Source organism: Hemiscyllium ocellatum, chromosome 30 (assembly GCF_020745735.1).
Source record: "Hemiscyllium ocellatum isolate sHemOce1 chromosome 30, sHemOce1.pat.X.cur, whole genome shotgun sequence".
In the NCBI taxonomy this organism is placed as follows: domain Eukaryota; kingdom Metazoa; phylum Chordata; class Chondrichthyes; order Orectolobiformes; family Hemiscylliidae; genus Hemiscyllium; species Hemiscyllium ocellatum.
Genome location: NC_083430.1, coordinates 5,885,074 through 5,903,431, shown reverse-complemented (window position 1 = coordinate 5,903,431; position 18,358 = coordinate 5,885,074). Strand labels below are relative to the sequence as shown.

The window sequence follows — 18,358 nt, the reverse complement described above, 5'->3', positions numbered from 1 at the left end:
CTGCGGCAATGAATTCCACAGGCCCACCACTCTCTGGCTGAAGAAATGTCTCTGCATTTCTGTTCTGAACTGACCCCCTCTAATTCTAATTCTTGATCCCAAAGATCTGTCAGAGATATTTCATAGCCTCTCTTTGCCCTCCTAATTTCCATTATAAGCAATCTCTTACACTCTCTATTCTTCTGAAGGAACTCACCTGTTTCTAATGTGTGGTATCTGACATGTACAGAAGGCATACGGTGTGTTGGGTTTCATTGGTAGAGGGATTGAGTTCCGGAGCCGCAATATCATGCTGCAACTATACAAAATGCTGGTGCAGCCACACTTGGAATATTGTGTACAGTTCTGGTCCCCATATTTCGGGATGGAAGCAGAAGCATTGGAAAAGGTGCAGAGGAGATTTACCAGGATGTTGCCTGGTCTGGAGGGAAGGTCTTATGAGGAAAGGCTGAGAGACTTGCGTCTGTTCTCATTGGAAAGAAGAAGGTTAAGAGGGGATTTGATAGATTCTTATAAGATGATCAGAGAATTAGATAGGGTAGATAGTGAAAGACTTTTTCCTGGGATGATGACATCAACGTGTATGAGAGGGCACAACTACAAATTGAGGGGTGATAGATTTAAGACAGATGTCAGAGGCGGGTTCTTTACACAGAGAGTGGTAAGGGCGTGGAATGCCCTACCGCTAATGTAGCCAACTCAGCCACATTAGGGAGATTTAAACAATCCTTAGATAAGCACATGGATGATGATGGGATAGTGCAGGGGGACGAGCTGAGAATAGTTCACAGATCGGCGCAACATCTGCGCTGTATTGTTCTATGTTCTATATGCTTCTTTTTCTTTATCTAATTCTCGATATCCCTTGACAATCTGGACATTCTGCCCTTGCCCTTAGATAAAGAAAGAAAGTAACCTGGGTGATTTGGCGGTGGATAAGAATTGGCCAGTTGTGTGTGAAAACATGCCTGAATATAAAAAAAAGAATGAGACGGAGTTGTTAATAAACCCTTTCCACAAGGAAAGGTTTCTGTCTCACTGACTGGCATGAATCCTGATTGACACTCTGCACATACAGAACAACAAATATTGGAACATTAATAAATAAGATGTTGAAGATGCAGATTATTATTTATCTTGTGTGTGCAGGGCCTTCATATTCATCCACCAGACAGGGATTGCTTTACCTCTTACCTTTGGGCCCGGTATTTCCGATCTGGCCTTGAACACCTGGCAGACCAGGTAAGCCGCGAGGCCCAGGAATCCCATGGTCCCCTTGTTCACCAGAAGAGCCCGGCTTTCCAGGGGGTCCAGGGGGCCCAGTCATCCCTGCTCCTCCCAGTACTGCTCGTTTGGCACTGACTGCGACTGCGGCTAATTGTTCTGTAACACATCCAAAACATGTGATTCAGTACGAACTGTTCAGACACCATAGATACAGTAATCAGCGTTCTGTAATTCTGGTCACATAATCAGATAAAGACACTTGCAAGAGTTCTTTGATTGAGTAGTATAGTAGCTGATTTATTGTTTATTGTTGTTGTTTTTGTTGTTACAATGTTATTTTTCATATTTTTGTAATTTTATAATTTTGTAAAGTTTTTCAATAAAAATACTTTTTTAAAAAAAAGACACTTGCAAAAAGGAAAATTGTCAGATATTCAGGACAACAATACATCATGCACTAATATTCTGTGACGTACAGACTGAGTGGGACCCTCACACTGAGGATTGGCAAGTGTCAAGTTGAAATTGCTGAGCTCAAAGTTGAGTCCAGAAGACCGTGAAGGTCCTAATCGCAAAAGGGCTTATTGTTCCCTGAGCTAATGATAAGAGTTAATGGAGAGGTGCCGTGGTCCGAGAGCAGACAGGTCAGAGTGGGAGTGAAACACAGAATTCAAATTATGGGTGGCTAGAAGCTCAGTGTCACACTGTCACAGCGGGGACATGCGCACAGGGCGGGGAGGGGCTAGAAAACAGTCACCCATTGTGCATTTCATTTCCCCAGGGTAGAGAACTCTGCACTGCACAGACACCTAACAATGAGTTGAAATTTCTACAAGAGAATTGCCATTTCAGCTGGGAGGTATGTTTGGGACCTTGAAAGTGAGGTATGAGGAAGTAAAAGGGTATTAGCATGGGAAGGTGCTCTGGGAAGAAGGAGGGGTGTTGAGGATGATTGAGGAGTAAGTGTAAAGGTTAAGGTGCAAGGGAATAAAGTTGAGGTTTTCGCAAAGTATAATAACAATTTACATTTATGTAGCACCTTTAATATAATGGACCATCGCACAGTGCTTCACAGGAGCACTGTAGAACAAAGTAAGCCACTTGGCTGTATAAGGAAGTGTTAGGTCTGATCACCCAAAGAAGTGTTTCAAAGAAGGAAAGGGAGGTGGAGTGGTGGATGGAGTTAAGGAGGGAGGTGGAGTGGTGGATGGAGCTAAGGAGGGAGGTGGGGTGGTGGATGGAGTTAAGGAGGGAGGTGGAGTGGTGGATGGAGTTAAGGAGGGAGGTGGAGTGGTGGATGGAGTTAAGGAGGGAGGTGGAGCGGTGGATGGAGTTAAGGAGGGAGGTGGAGTGGTGGATGGAGTTAAGGAGGGAGGTGGAGTGGTGGATGGAGTTAAGAAGGGAGGTGGAGTGGTGGATGGAGCTGAGGAGGGAGGTGGAGTGGTGGATGGAGTTAAGGAGGGAGGTGGAGTGGTGGATGGAGTTAAGGAGGGAGGTGGAGTGGTGGATGGAGTTAAGGAGGGAGGTGGAGTGGTGGATGGAGTTAAGGAGGGAGGTGGAGTGGTGGATGGAGTTAAGGAGGGAGGTGGGGTGGTGGATGGAGTTAAGGAGGGAGGCTCAGATCTTGGCTGAAGACAGCTGCAGGTGGGGCCACCAATAGAGGAATAGTTAGAACTGGAAATGCACAAGAGGCCAGAATTAGAGATGTGGAGATATTTTTTGGGCTGTGAGGCAGGAGGGGATTAGAGAGATAGGGGAGGGGGGAGGTTGAGAAGAGAGAGAGGAGGGGGTGGCAAGGTCATGGATAGGTTAGAAAACAAGGATCTGTATTTTAAAATCAAAAACATTGCTAAACCAGTAGCTGGTGTAAGTCTTAGACTACAGTGTCACATGATGTACTGCCATCAATACACATTTCCGAACCAGGAACAAATAAACGAAACCCAGTACAGGAGGCTGGATAAACAATGTGACCATGAAGAAACAGGACAGCAGTGAGGAGAGGTGGTGGTGAGGTAGAGCAGGGTGTGATCAGTGTAACTGGGAAATCTAACATTGTGCCTTCAGATACAGGTGTAGACAGAAAAGAAAGGATGGGACAAGGACCAATCCTAGGGGAACATCTATTGATGGGTGGCACGGTGGCTCAGTGGTTAGCATCACTGCCTCACAGCGCAAGGGACCTGGGTTCAATTCCAGCCTCAGGCAACTCTGTGTGGAGTTTCCACATTCTCCCCGTGTCTGCATCGGTTTCCTCCCACGGTCCAAAGGTGTGCAGGTTAGGTGAAGTGATCATGCTAAATTACCCATAGTGTTCAGGGATGTGTAGATTAGGTGCATTAGTTAGGGGTAAATGCAGAGTAATAGTGTAGGGAAATGGGTCTGGGTGAGTTACTCTTTGGAAGGTCAGTGTGGACTTGTTGGCCAAATGACCTGTTTCCACACTGTAGGGATCCTATCCTATGACTCTATGACGATCTAGAGCAAAGGAATAGGAACAGCAATAGAAATCTTTGCCAGTGATTCTCTAACTATGACAGAACAGGTCTCCCTCAGCCACTGGAGACAGGCTGGAGGAGGATGGTGTGGCTACCAATGTCAAAGGCAGGTCAAGAACGATATTCCGGGAAAGAATGTCAGCCAGAGCCAGAGACACTGGGGTGTGACGTTGAGAACAGCTGCTTCAATACTGTGGCAGGAGTGGAAACCTGATTGAAGAGATTCAACCCTGGGCTTCAACAATAGATGGGAATGGATTTGATAGACTTTGGTGAAGGAGGGGAGGTTGAGATGGGACAAATGTTTGTCAGGATGGAGAGGATGTGGATTGTTTTCTGGAGAAAAGTGAAATATCAGCTGAAGATGTGTTAGCAACGTCAGCTACATGGGGGACTAGGAGGAGAATTTAGTGGGAACAGGATTGAGAAAGCAGGAGGTGGGTCTCATGGACATGGTGCACTTGGAGAGGACACAATGTGAGTTCAGGGCACCTTTACAGAAGTTTCATCAAATAGAAGGAAGGGATGCAGAAAAGCTACCTGATTGAATGGTTCCATCTTAGTGACCAAGGCTGCATTTATTGGTGGAGGTGGAAATGGATGGGACATGAGAACAGGGTTTAAGCAGACAGCTGGAAGCATACAGCAAGATCCTGGGGTTACCTGTACAGTTCAGGGCTGGTTTTAGCAAACCCGACAGCCTGGGGTTACCTGTACAATTCAGGGCTGGTTTTAGCAAACCCGACAGCCTGGGGTTACCTGTACAATTCAGGGTTGGTTTTAGTGGACCAGATGAAGAGCTGATTGTGCTTGAAGAATTACAAGCAGATTTGATGGTGATTAGCTAAATCTTTTCAGGTCTGTTTTCATGAGATTAAATGGTGTGCAAGGAATAGCTTCATCAAGAACTTAGGCAGCAGGATGAAAGTGAGAGTGTGGATGACCAAATCAGTAGCTGCAGAAATAGGACAAATGGAGAGTTAAAGACGAGAGAGTTAGAATGACACTGACAGACAGACACACTGACAGTGACATACATACAATGACATACATGGACATAGACACACACACATTCTGACAGTGATGCAACAGTCTCTGACAGTGACTAAACAATCGCTGACAATGACACAGTGACACACACACACACACACTCTGAAAGTGGTACACACATATACATACACACACACTAACAATGACATGCATGGACTTGGACACACACAAACTAACAGTGACACCACACTAACAATGACATGGATGATATGGACACAGACACTCTGACAATGACACACATACAGTCTGACAACGACAACACACACTCTGATGAGGACACATGGACACAGATTGCCTCACACATGCACTGACAGTAATAAGCACGCTCACATTCTGACATTACATAGCACAGCAACTCTGGCAGTGACACACATTCATTGACAGGGACACCATTTTCTGACTAACACACCCACCAACATAGCGCGTGCACACACACGGACAGAGACACAAACACTCACTGACATGGATGATCACACACAGGGGCTGACAGTGAGAACACACATAAGCACACATTGTGTCAGTGACATACACAGTCTGACAATGACACACTCACACAGTCTGATAGTGAAACACAAGCCAACTCTGACAATGACAAACTCATAAACCGATATTCTGACACACACATTAATATTTGAGACTGCCCAGTAAAATTCAGTGCCTTTTTGTAAAATGTTTTTATAAATCAAGTCTCCTTCAGCACTGACCTTGCATCATTTTCAAGACAACTTCAACAATATGCTGATCTCCTGCATCACGTCCCTGTGGAAAGAATGAGAAATAGATAAGTTGAGAGCCTCAAATTCCTGGACTGAGCAGAGTGGGATCTTGACCATTGTCAGGGCTCATACGCAGCCCTTTAAATTCTTTATTGCAGAAAAGAAGAGCATGTTCCTCTATCTTTCTCTAATATATAATTAGAAGCACCTTCTAAAGGGCTTCAGAATTTGTAAGGAACTCGTTTGCACCTTGCTAGATTGATCCATGTCAGAGAGGCTTGCAGTACCTCACTCGGCCTGCTAGTGGCACTGCTGGCACACTGGATCATCCACAAGCACAGCATCTTCCCCTATGGCCAGCAGTGGCAGTGTATCCACATGGATCACACAGAATACTGGATTTGTGCCCTCTGCCCGGGCAGATATTCCCAACCTGCCCACTCCTGCCGGACGCTCCAATCCCACAAATGGTCAGTGCTGCAATCCCAGCAACTGCAGTACAGTTGGGTGAAAAAGTGGCCATATTCAGGTCTGTACTCTGAGGTCTAAGTATATAAGGGAGTGAGTGAATCAAACCATTTCGGGGTAAATGGGTGGGTACAGGGAGGTAATCACATCAGGTTGGGCTGGTGTTGTTAGGTGCCTAGCAATGCAGCCAGGTTAGGAAACAGGGGTAAATGGTGTTTTGCTGGGGTTGAGGGGTAGCTGCTGTTTTGCTGGAGTTAGTATTTTGTTAGGGTTCAGGGTTGTTGGGGTTCAGGTTGTAGCTGGTGTTCAGGGGTTGTTGGCATTCTGTTGGGGTTTGGGGTTTAGTTGGGTAACAACAGAATGATTGACTCAAAGTTGGAGTCTGGTGCTTTGGCGAGGGGGAGTTGGGTCATGTTTGGCGAAGTTGTTAGTGGGTGTGAGTTCAGCAGGAGAGTGGTGATATCAGGAGTAGACTGGGCGTGATGCTGCAGTATTCTGGTTTGGAGGGTTCACTGTCAGTTGCCTGTCTTTCTCTATGCTGACTCTCAAGCTGGTCTAATCATGAATTGTGGAGGGGAGACCAGACCAGAGTTACTATCTGACATAACAGGGTGGTTTATTGCTGTTAGCAATAAGTATAGTTTACATTAATGAGATAGTCATAGTTTTTAAGACTCTGAGGTGCTGTGTATAATGCATTTGTTCCTCATAGGACCCCTATAGTGTTGAAGCAGGCAATTCAGCCCATCAAGTCCACACCAGCCCTTTGAAGAGCATCTCATGTAGACCCATACCCCTATCTTATCACCATAACCCCGTATTTCCAATGGCTAATCCACCTAGCCTGCATATCTTTGGATTATGGGAGGAAACCAGAGCACCTGGAGGAAACCTGTACAGACAGAGGGAGAACGTGCAAACTCCACACAGACCCGAGGGTGGAATCAAACCCGGGTCCCTGGTGCTGTGAGACAGCAGTGCTAACCACTGAGCCACTGTACCCCCCCACCCCCTTGGATACACGAGTTGATCTCAACCATCTGCACCCACATCATCAGACTAGATGGAACTCAATGTAACATTGACATTAACACCTTCAGCACCTGAAGCCTTCTTTGATTAGATTACTTACAGTGTGGAAACAGGCCCTTCGGCCCAACAAGTCCACACTGACCTGCTGAAGCGCAACCCACCCATACCCCTACATTTGCCCCTTACCTAACACTATGGGCAATTTAGCATGGCCTATTCACCTGACCTGCACATCTTTGGACTGTGGGAGGAAACCGGAGCACCCGGAGGAAACCCACGCAGACACGGGGAGAACGTGCAAACTCCACACAGTCAGTCGCCTGAGGCGGGAATTGAACCCGGGTCTCAGACGCTGTGAGGCAGCAGTGCTAACCACTGTGACTGCTGAACCAGACTTTTCTGAGTTGTCACGCAGGAAGATTGTTGCTTGCTCAACACTATCTTTGTCACTAACACTGATCGACAGGGGTTAGAACATTTCCACCAGTCCTGTAAAGGCTATGGCTTCTTTCCTGTTGGCAATAAGAAGTAACTCTCCTGTGAAATTTCAGAAGGTTCTTCTTTCTATTTGAATGAGTCTAGAAAACCCAATGAAAACTTCTCAGTGACTTGTTTGTCAACAACAGTTTGTTTCTAAGCCAGTTATTAACTTGACTGTATATGAACTGCTGCTACCACGACGATGTCAAGGTCAAGATGTGCAGCAGGTTCAGAAGTGAGGGGTGATGACCCTGAATCTCACACACACAACTGCATCTTTCACACACTGTTTGTGATACACCACTATTTGGAGCAGATCTTTAATATTAGGAGCTGTTCTTCTTAAATCATGCAGATTAATCTTTATTAAGTGACAACTTCTGTTTCTTCAGCCATGGTCCCTGATCTCCCAGGACACTGACACTCTTTCCTGTATCCAGCTGAAAACTGACCATTTGTCTGTAGGAACATAGGAGATAGGAACAGGAGTAGGCCATTTGACAACTTCAGCCTACTCCATCATTCAATATCATCACGGCTGATCATCCAACTCAGTCACCTAATCCCGCTCTCTCTCCACAGCCCTTTAGCCACAAGACTGATATCTATCATTTTCTTGAAAACACAATGTTTTGACCTCAAACACTTTGTGATAATGAATTCCACAGGATCAGCACTCACCGGATGAAGAAATTTCTCCTCACATGAGTCCTAAAGGTTTACCTTTATCCTTAAACCATGACATTGGTTCTGGACTCCCCTACCATCAGGAATATTCTTCCTGCATTTAACCTATCCAGTTCTGTTAGAATTTTGTAAGTTTCTATGAAGAACTCCCTTATCTTTCGAAACTCCAGTAAAAACAGTCCTAACTGACTCAAACTCTACTCATACGTCTGTCCGCCCATCCCAGGAATCAATTTGTTAAATTTTTGTTGTTTCTTCTATGGCAAGGGGACCAAAATGACATGCAATACTCCAGACGTGACCTCACCAAGGCCCTGCGTAATTGGAGCAAGACATCCTTGTTCCTGTACTTTAATCCTCTCACTTGGCAACATACAGATTGCTTTCTTTGCTGTTGCTGTATCTGCACAGTTACTTTCAGTGACTACTGCCGAAGGACACCCAGGTCTCGCTGAACGTTCTCCTCTCTCAATTTACAGCCATTCAAATACTAATCTGAATTCCATTTTTGCTGCCTCCCATCTACTGATATTAGATTAGATTACTTACAGTGTGGAAACAGGCCCTTCAGCCCAACAAATTCACACCAACCCTCTGAACAGCAACTCACCCAGACCCATTCCCCTACATTTACCCCTTCACCTAACACTTTGGGCAATTTAACATGGCCAATTCACCTGACCTGCACATCTTTGGAGTGTGGGAGGAAACCGGAGCACCAGGAGGAAACCCACGCAGACACGGGGAGAACGTGCAAACTCCACACAGACAGTTGCCTGAGGTGAGAAGGGAACCTGGGTCTCTGGTGCTGTGAGGCAGCAATGCTAACCACTGTGCCACCTTGCCGCCCCAATTGACAGAATGAAAGTATAAGACTAATAATCTGTCTAATAATCATTATACTGCATCTGCCATACATTTGTCCACTCACTCAGCCTGTCCAGAACTCACATTGCAATATCTCTGCATCCCCCTCACAGCTCACCCTTTTCCCCAGCTTTGTGTCATCTGTAAACTCTAACATAATATATTTAGCGGATGCAAATAAGCTCTGTTAAAGTTGAATCATTGAATTACAAAACAGTAATGTCTCTTAAAAATATTTCTGCTAACTATTCTAACAGAGATATCTCACTGAAAGCAATTTTCTTAATTGTGATCTTAATCTACTTTTTTGAACAATGCATGTTTGAGAGATGACCAGTGTTTCCATTGTTTGAAAACTGCATGTTGCTTCTCCTCAAAGTGACATATGGTTTTACAAAGTATTTCTCATTGTCTGTGCTTGTCTTTATTGTTGTAGTTCTAACTTCCGTTAAATGGTCTCCTTCTCTGGGGAAGGATGTTCTTGCTGTAGGGGGAGTACAGGGAAGCTTTACCAAATTGAGGCCTTTCCGCCCCACACCACTAACAGTGACTGTCAGCACTTTAAGCTTGTATTTTTGCATTCATCAATGTTAAGTTCTGTTACTCTAAGCTTTCTCAGACACTGTCAGCAGGATGCAGACAGCAATATTGCAACAATTTCTTTGCCTGCCAGTCTTTTTAACTCTTTATTGTTGACGTATAGTTGCAGTTCTAGCTTCTCTTAAATGATGTCCAGTAGTGAGTGATGTTTTAAGCCTTCACATTCTGTTTCCTTGCAATACTGTATCTCTGTACATATGAACAACAACCAACAGCAAGCACCCTGACCCTTCTGGTCTGCTCTGCCATTCAATAGGATTTTAACCATAACTCTACATTCCTGCGTGTCCCTGATAACCTTTCACCCCCTTGGCAATCAAGAATCTACCTACCTCTGCCTTTAAAGTATTTAAAGATTCTGTATTTACTTCCTTTCTCAGGAGGGGAATTCCAAAGACTCTCAACCCACTGAGAAAAAAATTGTTTCCTCGTCTCTGTTTTAAATGTACCATCCACTACTTTTAAACATGATCCCGAGTTGTAGATTCGCCCACAGGGAGAATCCTTTCCACGTCTACCCAGTCCAGACCCCTCAGGAGCTTATGTATAGAATAGAATAGCCTTTAATGTCACATATACTCAATGAGTTTAGTGAAAACTTTATACACTGTCAGTTACAGTGCCAACTTAGATACAGAAGTACCAAGGTACAGTTTCTTTAGTTGCAAGATTTAGACAATACAGAAAATAAAATGTCCAGCACTACAGGAATAAACGTTCAATACAGCAGACCATGCTGGCACCATGCTTCCAGCCCACACTGGACCCTGGCTCCACATGTGGAGACCCCTTCGATAAGAGGCCACTATCGGAGGTCACCATGCCACGCCAGGAGGCTGCTGCAGGAGGCCACTGAACCAGGAGATTGCCATGAGATGTCAGGAGGATGCTGCCCCAGGTCAGGAGGCCACTAGGGGAGACCGCAGCGCCAGAGGAGGCCAGGATTCACTGCCAGAGGCCAGGAGTTGAAGAGAACGAAGAAAAGGAGAAGAAATGAAAATCACTGAAAGTAAGAAAATGAGAGAGAAAAGAAGAGCAGGAGGGGCGGACAAGCTTCGATTGGAGAGTCCTACTCCAGCACCATCTTGCATCGTTTCTCCCACTCCTTTTCAGGATGGGAGGGGCTTTACCCCAGCCTGTACAAATAAGTTTCAATTCAGTCAATCCGGACTGTTCTAACTCCAGAGGATACAGGCCTATCCTGTCCACCTATTCCTCATAAGGCAATCCTTACATTCCAGGTATTAGCCTAGCGACCCTTCTCTGAACTGCTTCCGAGGCATCACCATCTTTCCATAAGCATAGTGACCAGTACTGTACACAGTCCTGCAGATGTGGTCCCACCAATGCGCTGTATAACTGAAGCATAACCTTCCTACTCTTGCATTCAATTCTGCTCATAATAAACCATGACATTTTATTAGCTTTCCTGATTATTCCTGTATCTGCACACTAACCTTCTGTGATTCATGCAATCGGACACAGATCCCTCTGCATTTTGAGCTCTTCAACCTCTCACTGTTTAGATAATATGTTACTTCTTTATTCTTTTTGCCAAAATGGACAATTCCACACTTTTCCACATGATACTCCATTTGGCAGATCTTTGTTGAGTCACTATTTATCTCCTTTTGAGATTCCTAGGTGCTCTTCACAATTCATTTTCCTACCTTTGTGTCACCAGCAAATTTAGCTATCACACCTTCAGTCCAAATCATTTATATAAATTATAAACAGTCGAGGTCCTGGCAAACCGCTCATGACAATCTACCAGCATGAAAATGACCCATTTTTTCCTATAGTCTGCTTCCAGTTAGCCGGTATGTTATCCCCTACACCATGAGATTTTTTTTCTGCAATATGCTTTGATGTGGCACCTTCTCAAATTCCTTTTGGAAATCTAAGTATAATGCACTCACTTATTCGTCTTCATTTACACGCAGGTTAAACCTTCAAATAACTCCAATAAACTAGTTAAACATGTATTTCACACGATACAGAGCGAAGCTTCCTCTGTCAAACACTCTCAGGACATTGCAGACATAAATGATAAAGCTTAGGATGCTGTTACTGGAAACTGGGTGTCAGTTTTGTTACCTGTCTCTGGGGAACCACTCAAAGTGAGATTCACTGGAGCAAAACAAATCAAAATATGAATTCTTGCAAGGAGCACTCCAGACAGGAGAAAAATCAGTGAGTGTATCATGTTCATATGTTCACAGAGGGAGAATAGTCAGGAGAGAAGTGCATTTACAGTGGTGAAAGAAACAGGGAGTGAAATAAAAAGATCAGAGAGATTTGCGAATGGAGCTGAAAAGTAACGTTCTAAAATCGACATTCATCTACTAAACGCCCACCCATTCCAGCCATCTCCAGATAAAGTTAATTACCACCTCCCCCTACAGTTCGACATCAGCAACACAGTGACATGACAATGTCAAGAGATTTGTGTTATGGGGATGTATGTTTGTCCGCTGAACCCCACTCTCCTTCGAGGGAGCCACTAGTGAGGAGACCCCCGGAATCATGTCACACTGTGGAGATACTTACAGCGACCCCCTGACGGCCGGTCGATCCGGTAACACCACGCTCTCCATTGGGACCTCGAGGGCCTGGCAATCCTACTCGACCTTCTGCTCCTGGCTCCCCTGGATTACCAATTGGGCCCCTGTACCCTGGCTCTCCTATAACACCTTGCTGCAGGGAAACAAAACAAGATCAGGCTCCAGTGAGCCAGTCGGCAATGACTAATAAACCCAGCCCAACCCATCACACTGAACCCGATGAAGCCCACACCCCTTTCGCCACCCTTCAGGGTAAATGTTAACATTGTATAAAACAGAAGAGGACCCAAGATTTTGGATCGTAATCAGACTGACCTCTCCCTTCACTCCAGGCTCCCCGGAGTCTCCCTGTGAGGAAAGAGGAGGAATGTTGGCTCAATTCAGACAACTCAATGTCACACCAGCACCAAACAAATCAATCAAACAGTTCACCAAACTGGAGCTTTCCTGGGCTCAGTCTCTGTTACCAGATTTAACTACTCCATCCAACCTTTCTATCTGTAAGAAGCATTTCCATGAGACCACTAACAACTGGGTCAATGTCCGGAGACCTGTCCTGTGATTCAGCTGAGCAAAGCATTTGAGGAGAAATGTTTTCTTGTAGGTTTTCTCTCTGCGGATGTAGGCCCCTTCAAACCTCTGGCCCTTGGCTCAGGGTCTGATCTTGTTGCTGATCCAGGATCCCGGACCTGGGCCTCGACAGTGGGCTTTCTGCTTCACCCCAAGTAGCACACTGGAGCTGGGCTCCTGTTAGCCTGCTCTGCTGGCCTCTGTCTCAATTATCACGTGACTAATTCACAGTAAGAAGCAACTCCTTTCAAACCATATATGGTGTCTTCCATTACATGATAGTTCGAGTTGACAGGACTACTGACAGAGGCCTTGCCTGGCACATAAAATTTAAAAAAGCAAATCCGAAGCAAAGTTTCTAGACCTGACCCCTCCCCTCATTCATAATCTGAGGGACAATGGGACATTTGAGACATCCTTAGCAACATTTTCTAATTAATCTACAAGCAGGCACCAGCCAGAGTGAAAGACTGGTTTCACCAAACCTGTAGTCTCATTGCCAGGAATTGTGGGTTTAATGGACTAACAGCATTTCAGAACTAGATCCAACTCTGCTGTAAACCTTGACTCTTGATCTTGAATCTAAGGATAAGAACTTCTGGATCTTACCTTTTCACCATTCTCACCATCCAGTCCCTCCACCCCTGGGTCGCCCTGCAATCAGCAATGTCAACAATCATATTCATTGGAACAAATCACATTAACTCAATCTCAACAAAAGGGCAATGGCCAAAAAGATCACAGCTTCCCTCTCTCGCCCCAACACACCACCTCCCCTCCACTACACACATACGCACATGTACACCCACAAAAACTCCCACACCCACCAAGCCACCGAGAGCCATATACAGAAAACAGCAACAACTTATATTTATTTAATGCAAGGAACATCCTGTGCCATTTCACCATGACATTGAGTAACAAAATACTGACTGTGGATTCGAAAATAGCAAATGTCACCCCGCTATTTAAAAAGGGGGCAAAAAAATTAAGGCACTACAGACTTGTTGGCCTTACGTTCAAAGTAGGGAAAATGTTAGAATCTATTATAAAGAATGACATAAATAGAAACTTGATTGATAAAGATCTGATTGGGTATAGTCAGTATGGATTTATGAATGATAATCCGTGTTTAACAAACTTGTTGGAGTTTTGTGAAAATGTTACAAATAAAATTGATAAAGGGAAGCTGATAGGTGTAGTGTACTTCGATTTTCAGAAGGATTTTGATGAAGTCCCATACAAGGGGCTGATTAGAAACATTGAAACACATGGGAACTGGAGGTAATGTACTGGCATGGATTAACAATTCACCAATAGATGTAAAACAGAGTTGGAATAATTGAGTCATTCTCACATAGGCTAGCTGTGATTAGTCTGGTACCTCAAGGATCAATACTTGGGTCCAGCTGTTCACTATACTCAATAATTTGGATGTGGGGACCAAATGTAATACTTTTACATTTACGGAAGATGCAAAGCTAAGTGGAAATGTGTGTTGCCTTCATAAAGGAAGATTTGGACAGGCTTAATGAATAGGCAAGAACTTGACAGATGGAATGTAATGCGGAAAAATGTGAAGTTATCCACTTCAACAGGAGGAACAGACGTGCAGCATATTTCTTAAATAGTAAAAAGCTGGAAAGTGTATATGTACAAATAGATTTAGGTGTCCTTGTTGATAAATCACTAAAGACTAAATGATGCAGCAAATGATAGGAAGGCTATTGGAATGTCAGTTTTTGTAGCAATAGGATTTGGGTACAGGAGTAATGAAGTCTTGCTTGAACTGGAAGGAGCTGGGTTAGATTGCATATGGAGTACTGTGTGCAGTTTTAGGTATTTAAGGTATAGTGCTGTTTGCAGTTTTCCCATGTCTCAGAAAGGACTCCTTACCTCAGAGAAGATCTTATTCTTACAGAGGGAATGCAACAAGGTTCACCAGACCTAGTGGAGCTATACTCTGAAGAGAGAATGGGCAAACTGGGACGGCATTCTGTAGAGTTTTGAAGAATGAGAGATGATTTCATTGAAACATACAATCTACTTAAAGAGGCACACAGGGTCGATGCAGGTAAGATGTTTCCCTGGTTGGGAGTCCAGAACCAAGGGGCACAATTTGAAAAGAAAAGGTGAATATCTATTACGTCCAAGAGGAGAAATTATTTTACTCAGAGGATTGTGAAACTTTGAAATTCTCTACCACGAAAGCCTTTTAAGCTCAGATGTTCAATTTATTTATGGTATAGATTGGTAATATTTCAGATTACCAGTGAGTACAGGGTTATTGGGATAAGATGGGGAAAAGGGCATTGAAATGTCCAATTAACCATGATTGTATTGAAAGGAGGGACAGTCTTGGTGGGCTGAATGGTCTACTCCAGTTCCTATGTTAACACTCAGATTAGGAGGTTTTCCTGCTGATCTACCCCTGCTGCCCTTCCCTGTATTGTGATATAACTATGATATTTCTCCCATACTTATCCTGCACTGTTCTTAGATTGGGAACATTATATTTCCATAAATTACATTATATCGGAAGGCATGGAGGGAGGGAGAGAGAGAGAGAGAGAGAGAGAGAGAGAGAGAGAGAGAGAAAACTGCAGTCTCTTGCTTATGTTTGCTTAAAAACGGACAACTTTGCTGGACTGTCAACATGAATGCCACTGATCACATGATGTCAGTTGACCATGGTTTCTAGAAAGTTCTGACCAGCAGTAACCAATAGCCAAAAGCATACATCATCCTCCTGGAATGCCATGCTCCATTCAACATGTAAACTATCCAGTCAAGCCAACACAAAGCAGAAATGAACTTCCTGAGGAAATGGTCAAAGTGGATACAATTACAACATTTAAAAAACATTTGGATAAGTACATGAATATGAAAGGTTTGGAGAGAAATGGGCCAGGAGCAGCCAGGTGGAATTAGTTTGATTTGGGACTGGTTGGACCAAAGGGTCTTTTTCCATGCTATATGATTCTATCTCTTCTCTACACTCAACCACTTCAGAATAAAGGAACCCAGTGAAACACATTATGGCATTAATGACCTCTGTAGTTATCTCATCAAAGAACGCAATGATTGTTGGTGAGTAACATCAATGCTTCCTCATTAGATGAATGTCATAACTAGGAGCCCCAATTACAAAACTGAAACTGCACATTTTTGAATGGTATAAAAATGCAGCTTTGACTTCTTGAGTTAGTCTGCTTCTTCTACTGATCAGTGACCAACTAAAGAAATTACTGCCTGTAGTGTTGACCTCTCTCAAAGTTTGATCTCTGGAAAAAAATATGTATTTTTCCTGAAAATGAATGCATTTCCCAGCGAACCAGGGTCATATTGCTATGCTGTTGACTGTAAACCACCTGCACCTGAGTTTTTCTCAGGAGAAATTCAGACAGACCAGCAAAACCTCACTAGACATTGACTTACTGGTCTCAAAATTCACAGGAATTTGTGACAATATGTTTTAATCATAACTTAATTTCTTCTTTCCCTTGCATGTTTGTGTTTGTACACGTGCTGCAAATTATCACCCAGGTTGAATTCTTTGAATAATCCATTCTCTTGTTTAAAACATAAGAAATGTTTCTTTGTGACAGAACATTCTGAGGAAGGGTCACTGGACCCGAAACATTAACTCTGATTTCTCTCCACAGATGGTGCTGCCCTCTGTTCCTGGGTATGGGGCTCTTACGCTTTTAGGAGAAAGTGAGGTCTGCAGATGCTGGAGATCAGAGCTGAAAATGTGTTGCTGGAAAAGGGCAGCAGGTCAGGCAGCATCCAAGGAACATGAGATTCGACGTTTCGGGCATAAGCCCTTCTTCCGTCGAATCTCCTGTTCCTTGGATGCTGCCTGACCTGCTGCGCTTTTCCAGCAACACATTTTCAGCTCTTACACTTTTAATCAGCCCTAGCCCACAAGCTCCACTAACCTTCAATGGGCTAGGTATCTGAGGTCTCCTTTCATTTAGGTTACATAACTAATTCACACATAAAAAGACAGACACACCCAAAAAGAACACATTAGCACACACACTCATGCACAAGAGATAGAAATTCATGCATACATGCAGAGAAACAGACTGGAGCACAGACAAATTGACACACAGATAGGTCCAAGAATATATTCGCTGACATTGACGTAATCACACACTCTGATTTTAAATATTCAGGTACTCACAACACCACCTTTGGGTCCTGATTTTCCTTGGAATCCCTGGAGAAAAGGTGGAAAGAAAGTCTGGGATCAGAAATGTTCACCTTCATACTGACACAGAGTCAGATAGGCATTTCATTCAACAGTGGGAAGGGAGTTTATTTCTCACAAGTCCGGTTAGTACAATCCGAGTGAAGGAAGTTCGGTTTCCTTACACATAGAGTACTGTATGTCTTTATAGCATAGATTCCCATTGCTTACCTTATCACCTTTAAATCCAGGAACACCCTGAGGACCTGGGATTCCAGTGGGACCCCGTTCTCCTTTAATACCCTAAACAAAAAGTGAATGAAGCATCAAATTGTGTAAAAGTAGCATTTACGTTTCTCACAATTAATCCTCTACTCTTTCCAGGCAGTGATCTATGCCAACATGATGCTCTGAGCCATCATTGTCACTGGTCTCCTTGACAAGTAGATTACCAATTAGAATTTATTGTCACATGTATTGAAGTACAGAAGGCCATGGATACAGTGAAAAGCCAGTCCTGCCGCATCTTAGAAACAAAGGTACTTAAATACAAAAGCTTAGGTATAAAGTAGAGCAATTAAAAAATAAAGTTAAAAATTAAACATTACAGTCCATCTTAGTATAAAGTAGAAAAAAAAAGAAATAAAACTCATGTCTTGACATACTGGAATCAGGTAAAATGCATATTCTGTTCCTTTCTGATTGGAATGTTCTGTAATTATCCCATTATTCCTCAGAGAGCCATCCTAAATTTAAGGGCCTGCATGGTCTCCTATTGTGCCACATAACTCAATTACTCACCTTCCCATCATTCTTCATACTGACCATCAGCACCTTCCTACTCTTCTTCACGCTGGTCATCAGCAGCTTCTCATCATTCCTCAGATTAACAATTAGCACCTTCCCATCATTTCTCAGATTGACCATCACCACCTTCCCGTCATTTCTCAGATTGACCATCAGTACTTTCCCGCCGTTCCTCAGATTGACTATCAGCAGCTTCCCGTCATTTCTCAGATTGACGATTAGCACCATCCCGTCATTCCTCAGATTGACCATCAGCACCTTCCCGCCATTCCTCACATTGAACATGAGCACCTTCCCGCCGTTCCTCACATTGACCATCAACACCTTCCCGTCATTTCTCAGATTGACCATCAGCACCTTCCTGCCATTCCTCAGATTGACCATTAGTACCTTCCCATCATTCCTCAGATTGACCATCAGCACCTTCTCGCCATTCCTCAGGTTGACCATCAGCACCTTCCTGCCATCCCACACAATGACCATTAGCACCTTTCCGCCATTCCTCGGATTGACCATCAGCACCTTCCTGTCATTCCTCGGACTGACCATCAGCACCTTCCTGCCATTCCTCAGACTGACCATCAGCACCTTCTCGCC

The 18,358-nt window shown here is 44.0% G+C and overlaps 1 protein-coding gene across 1 annotated transcript in view; it reads right to left on the bottom strand.

Annotated features, from left to right (window-relative positions):
* col9a2 (procollagen, type IX, alpha 2) overlaps positions 1–18,358 on the bottom strand; it is a 230,909-nt gene that overhangs the window by 26,544 nt on the left and 186,007 nt on the right. The window contains exons 24-30 of the mRNA XM_060847546.1: positions 17,186–17,257; positions 16,949–16,984; positions 13,369–13,413; positions 12,505–12,537; positions 12,176–12,322; positions 5,480–5,534; positions 1,195–1,383 (exon numbers count right to left, since the gene is read on the bottom strand). Coding sequence (XP_060703529.1) covers positions 1,195–1,383; positions 5,480–5,534; positions 12,176–12,322; positions 12,505–12,537; positions 13,369–13,413; positions 16,949–16,984; positions 17,186–17,257 — 577 coding nt within the window. The remainder of the gene's footprint in view (positions 1–1,194; positions 1,384–5,479; positions 5,535–12,175; positions 12,323–12,504; positions 12,538–13,368; positions 13,414–16,948; positions 16,985–17,185; positions 17,258–18,358) is intronic.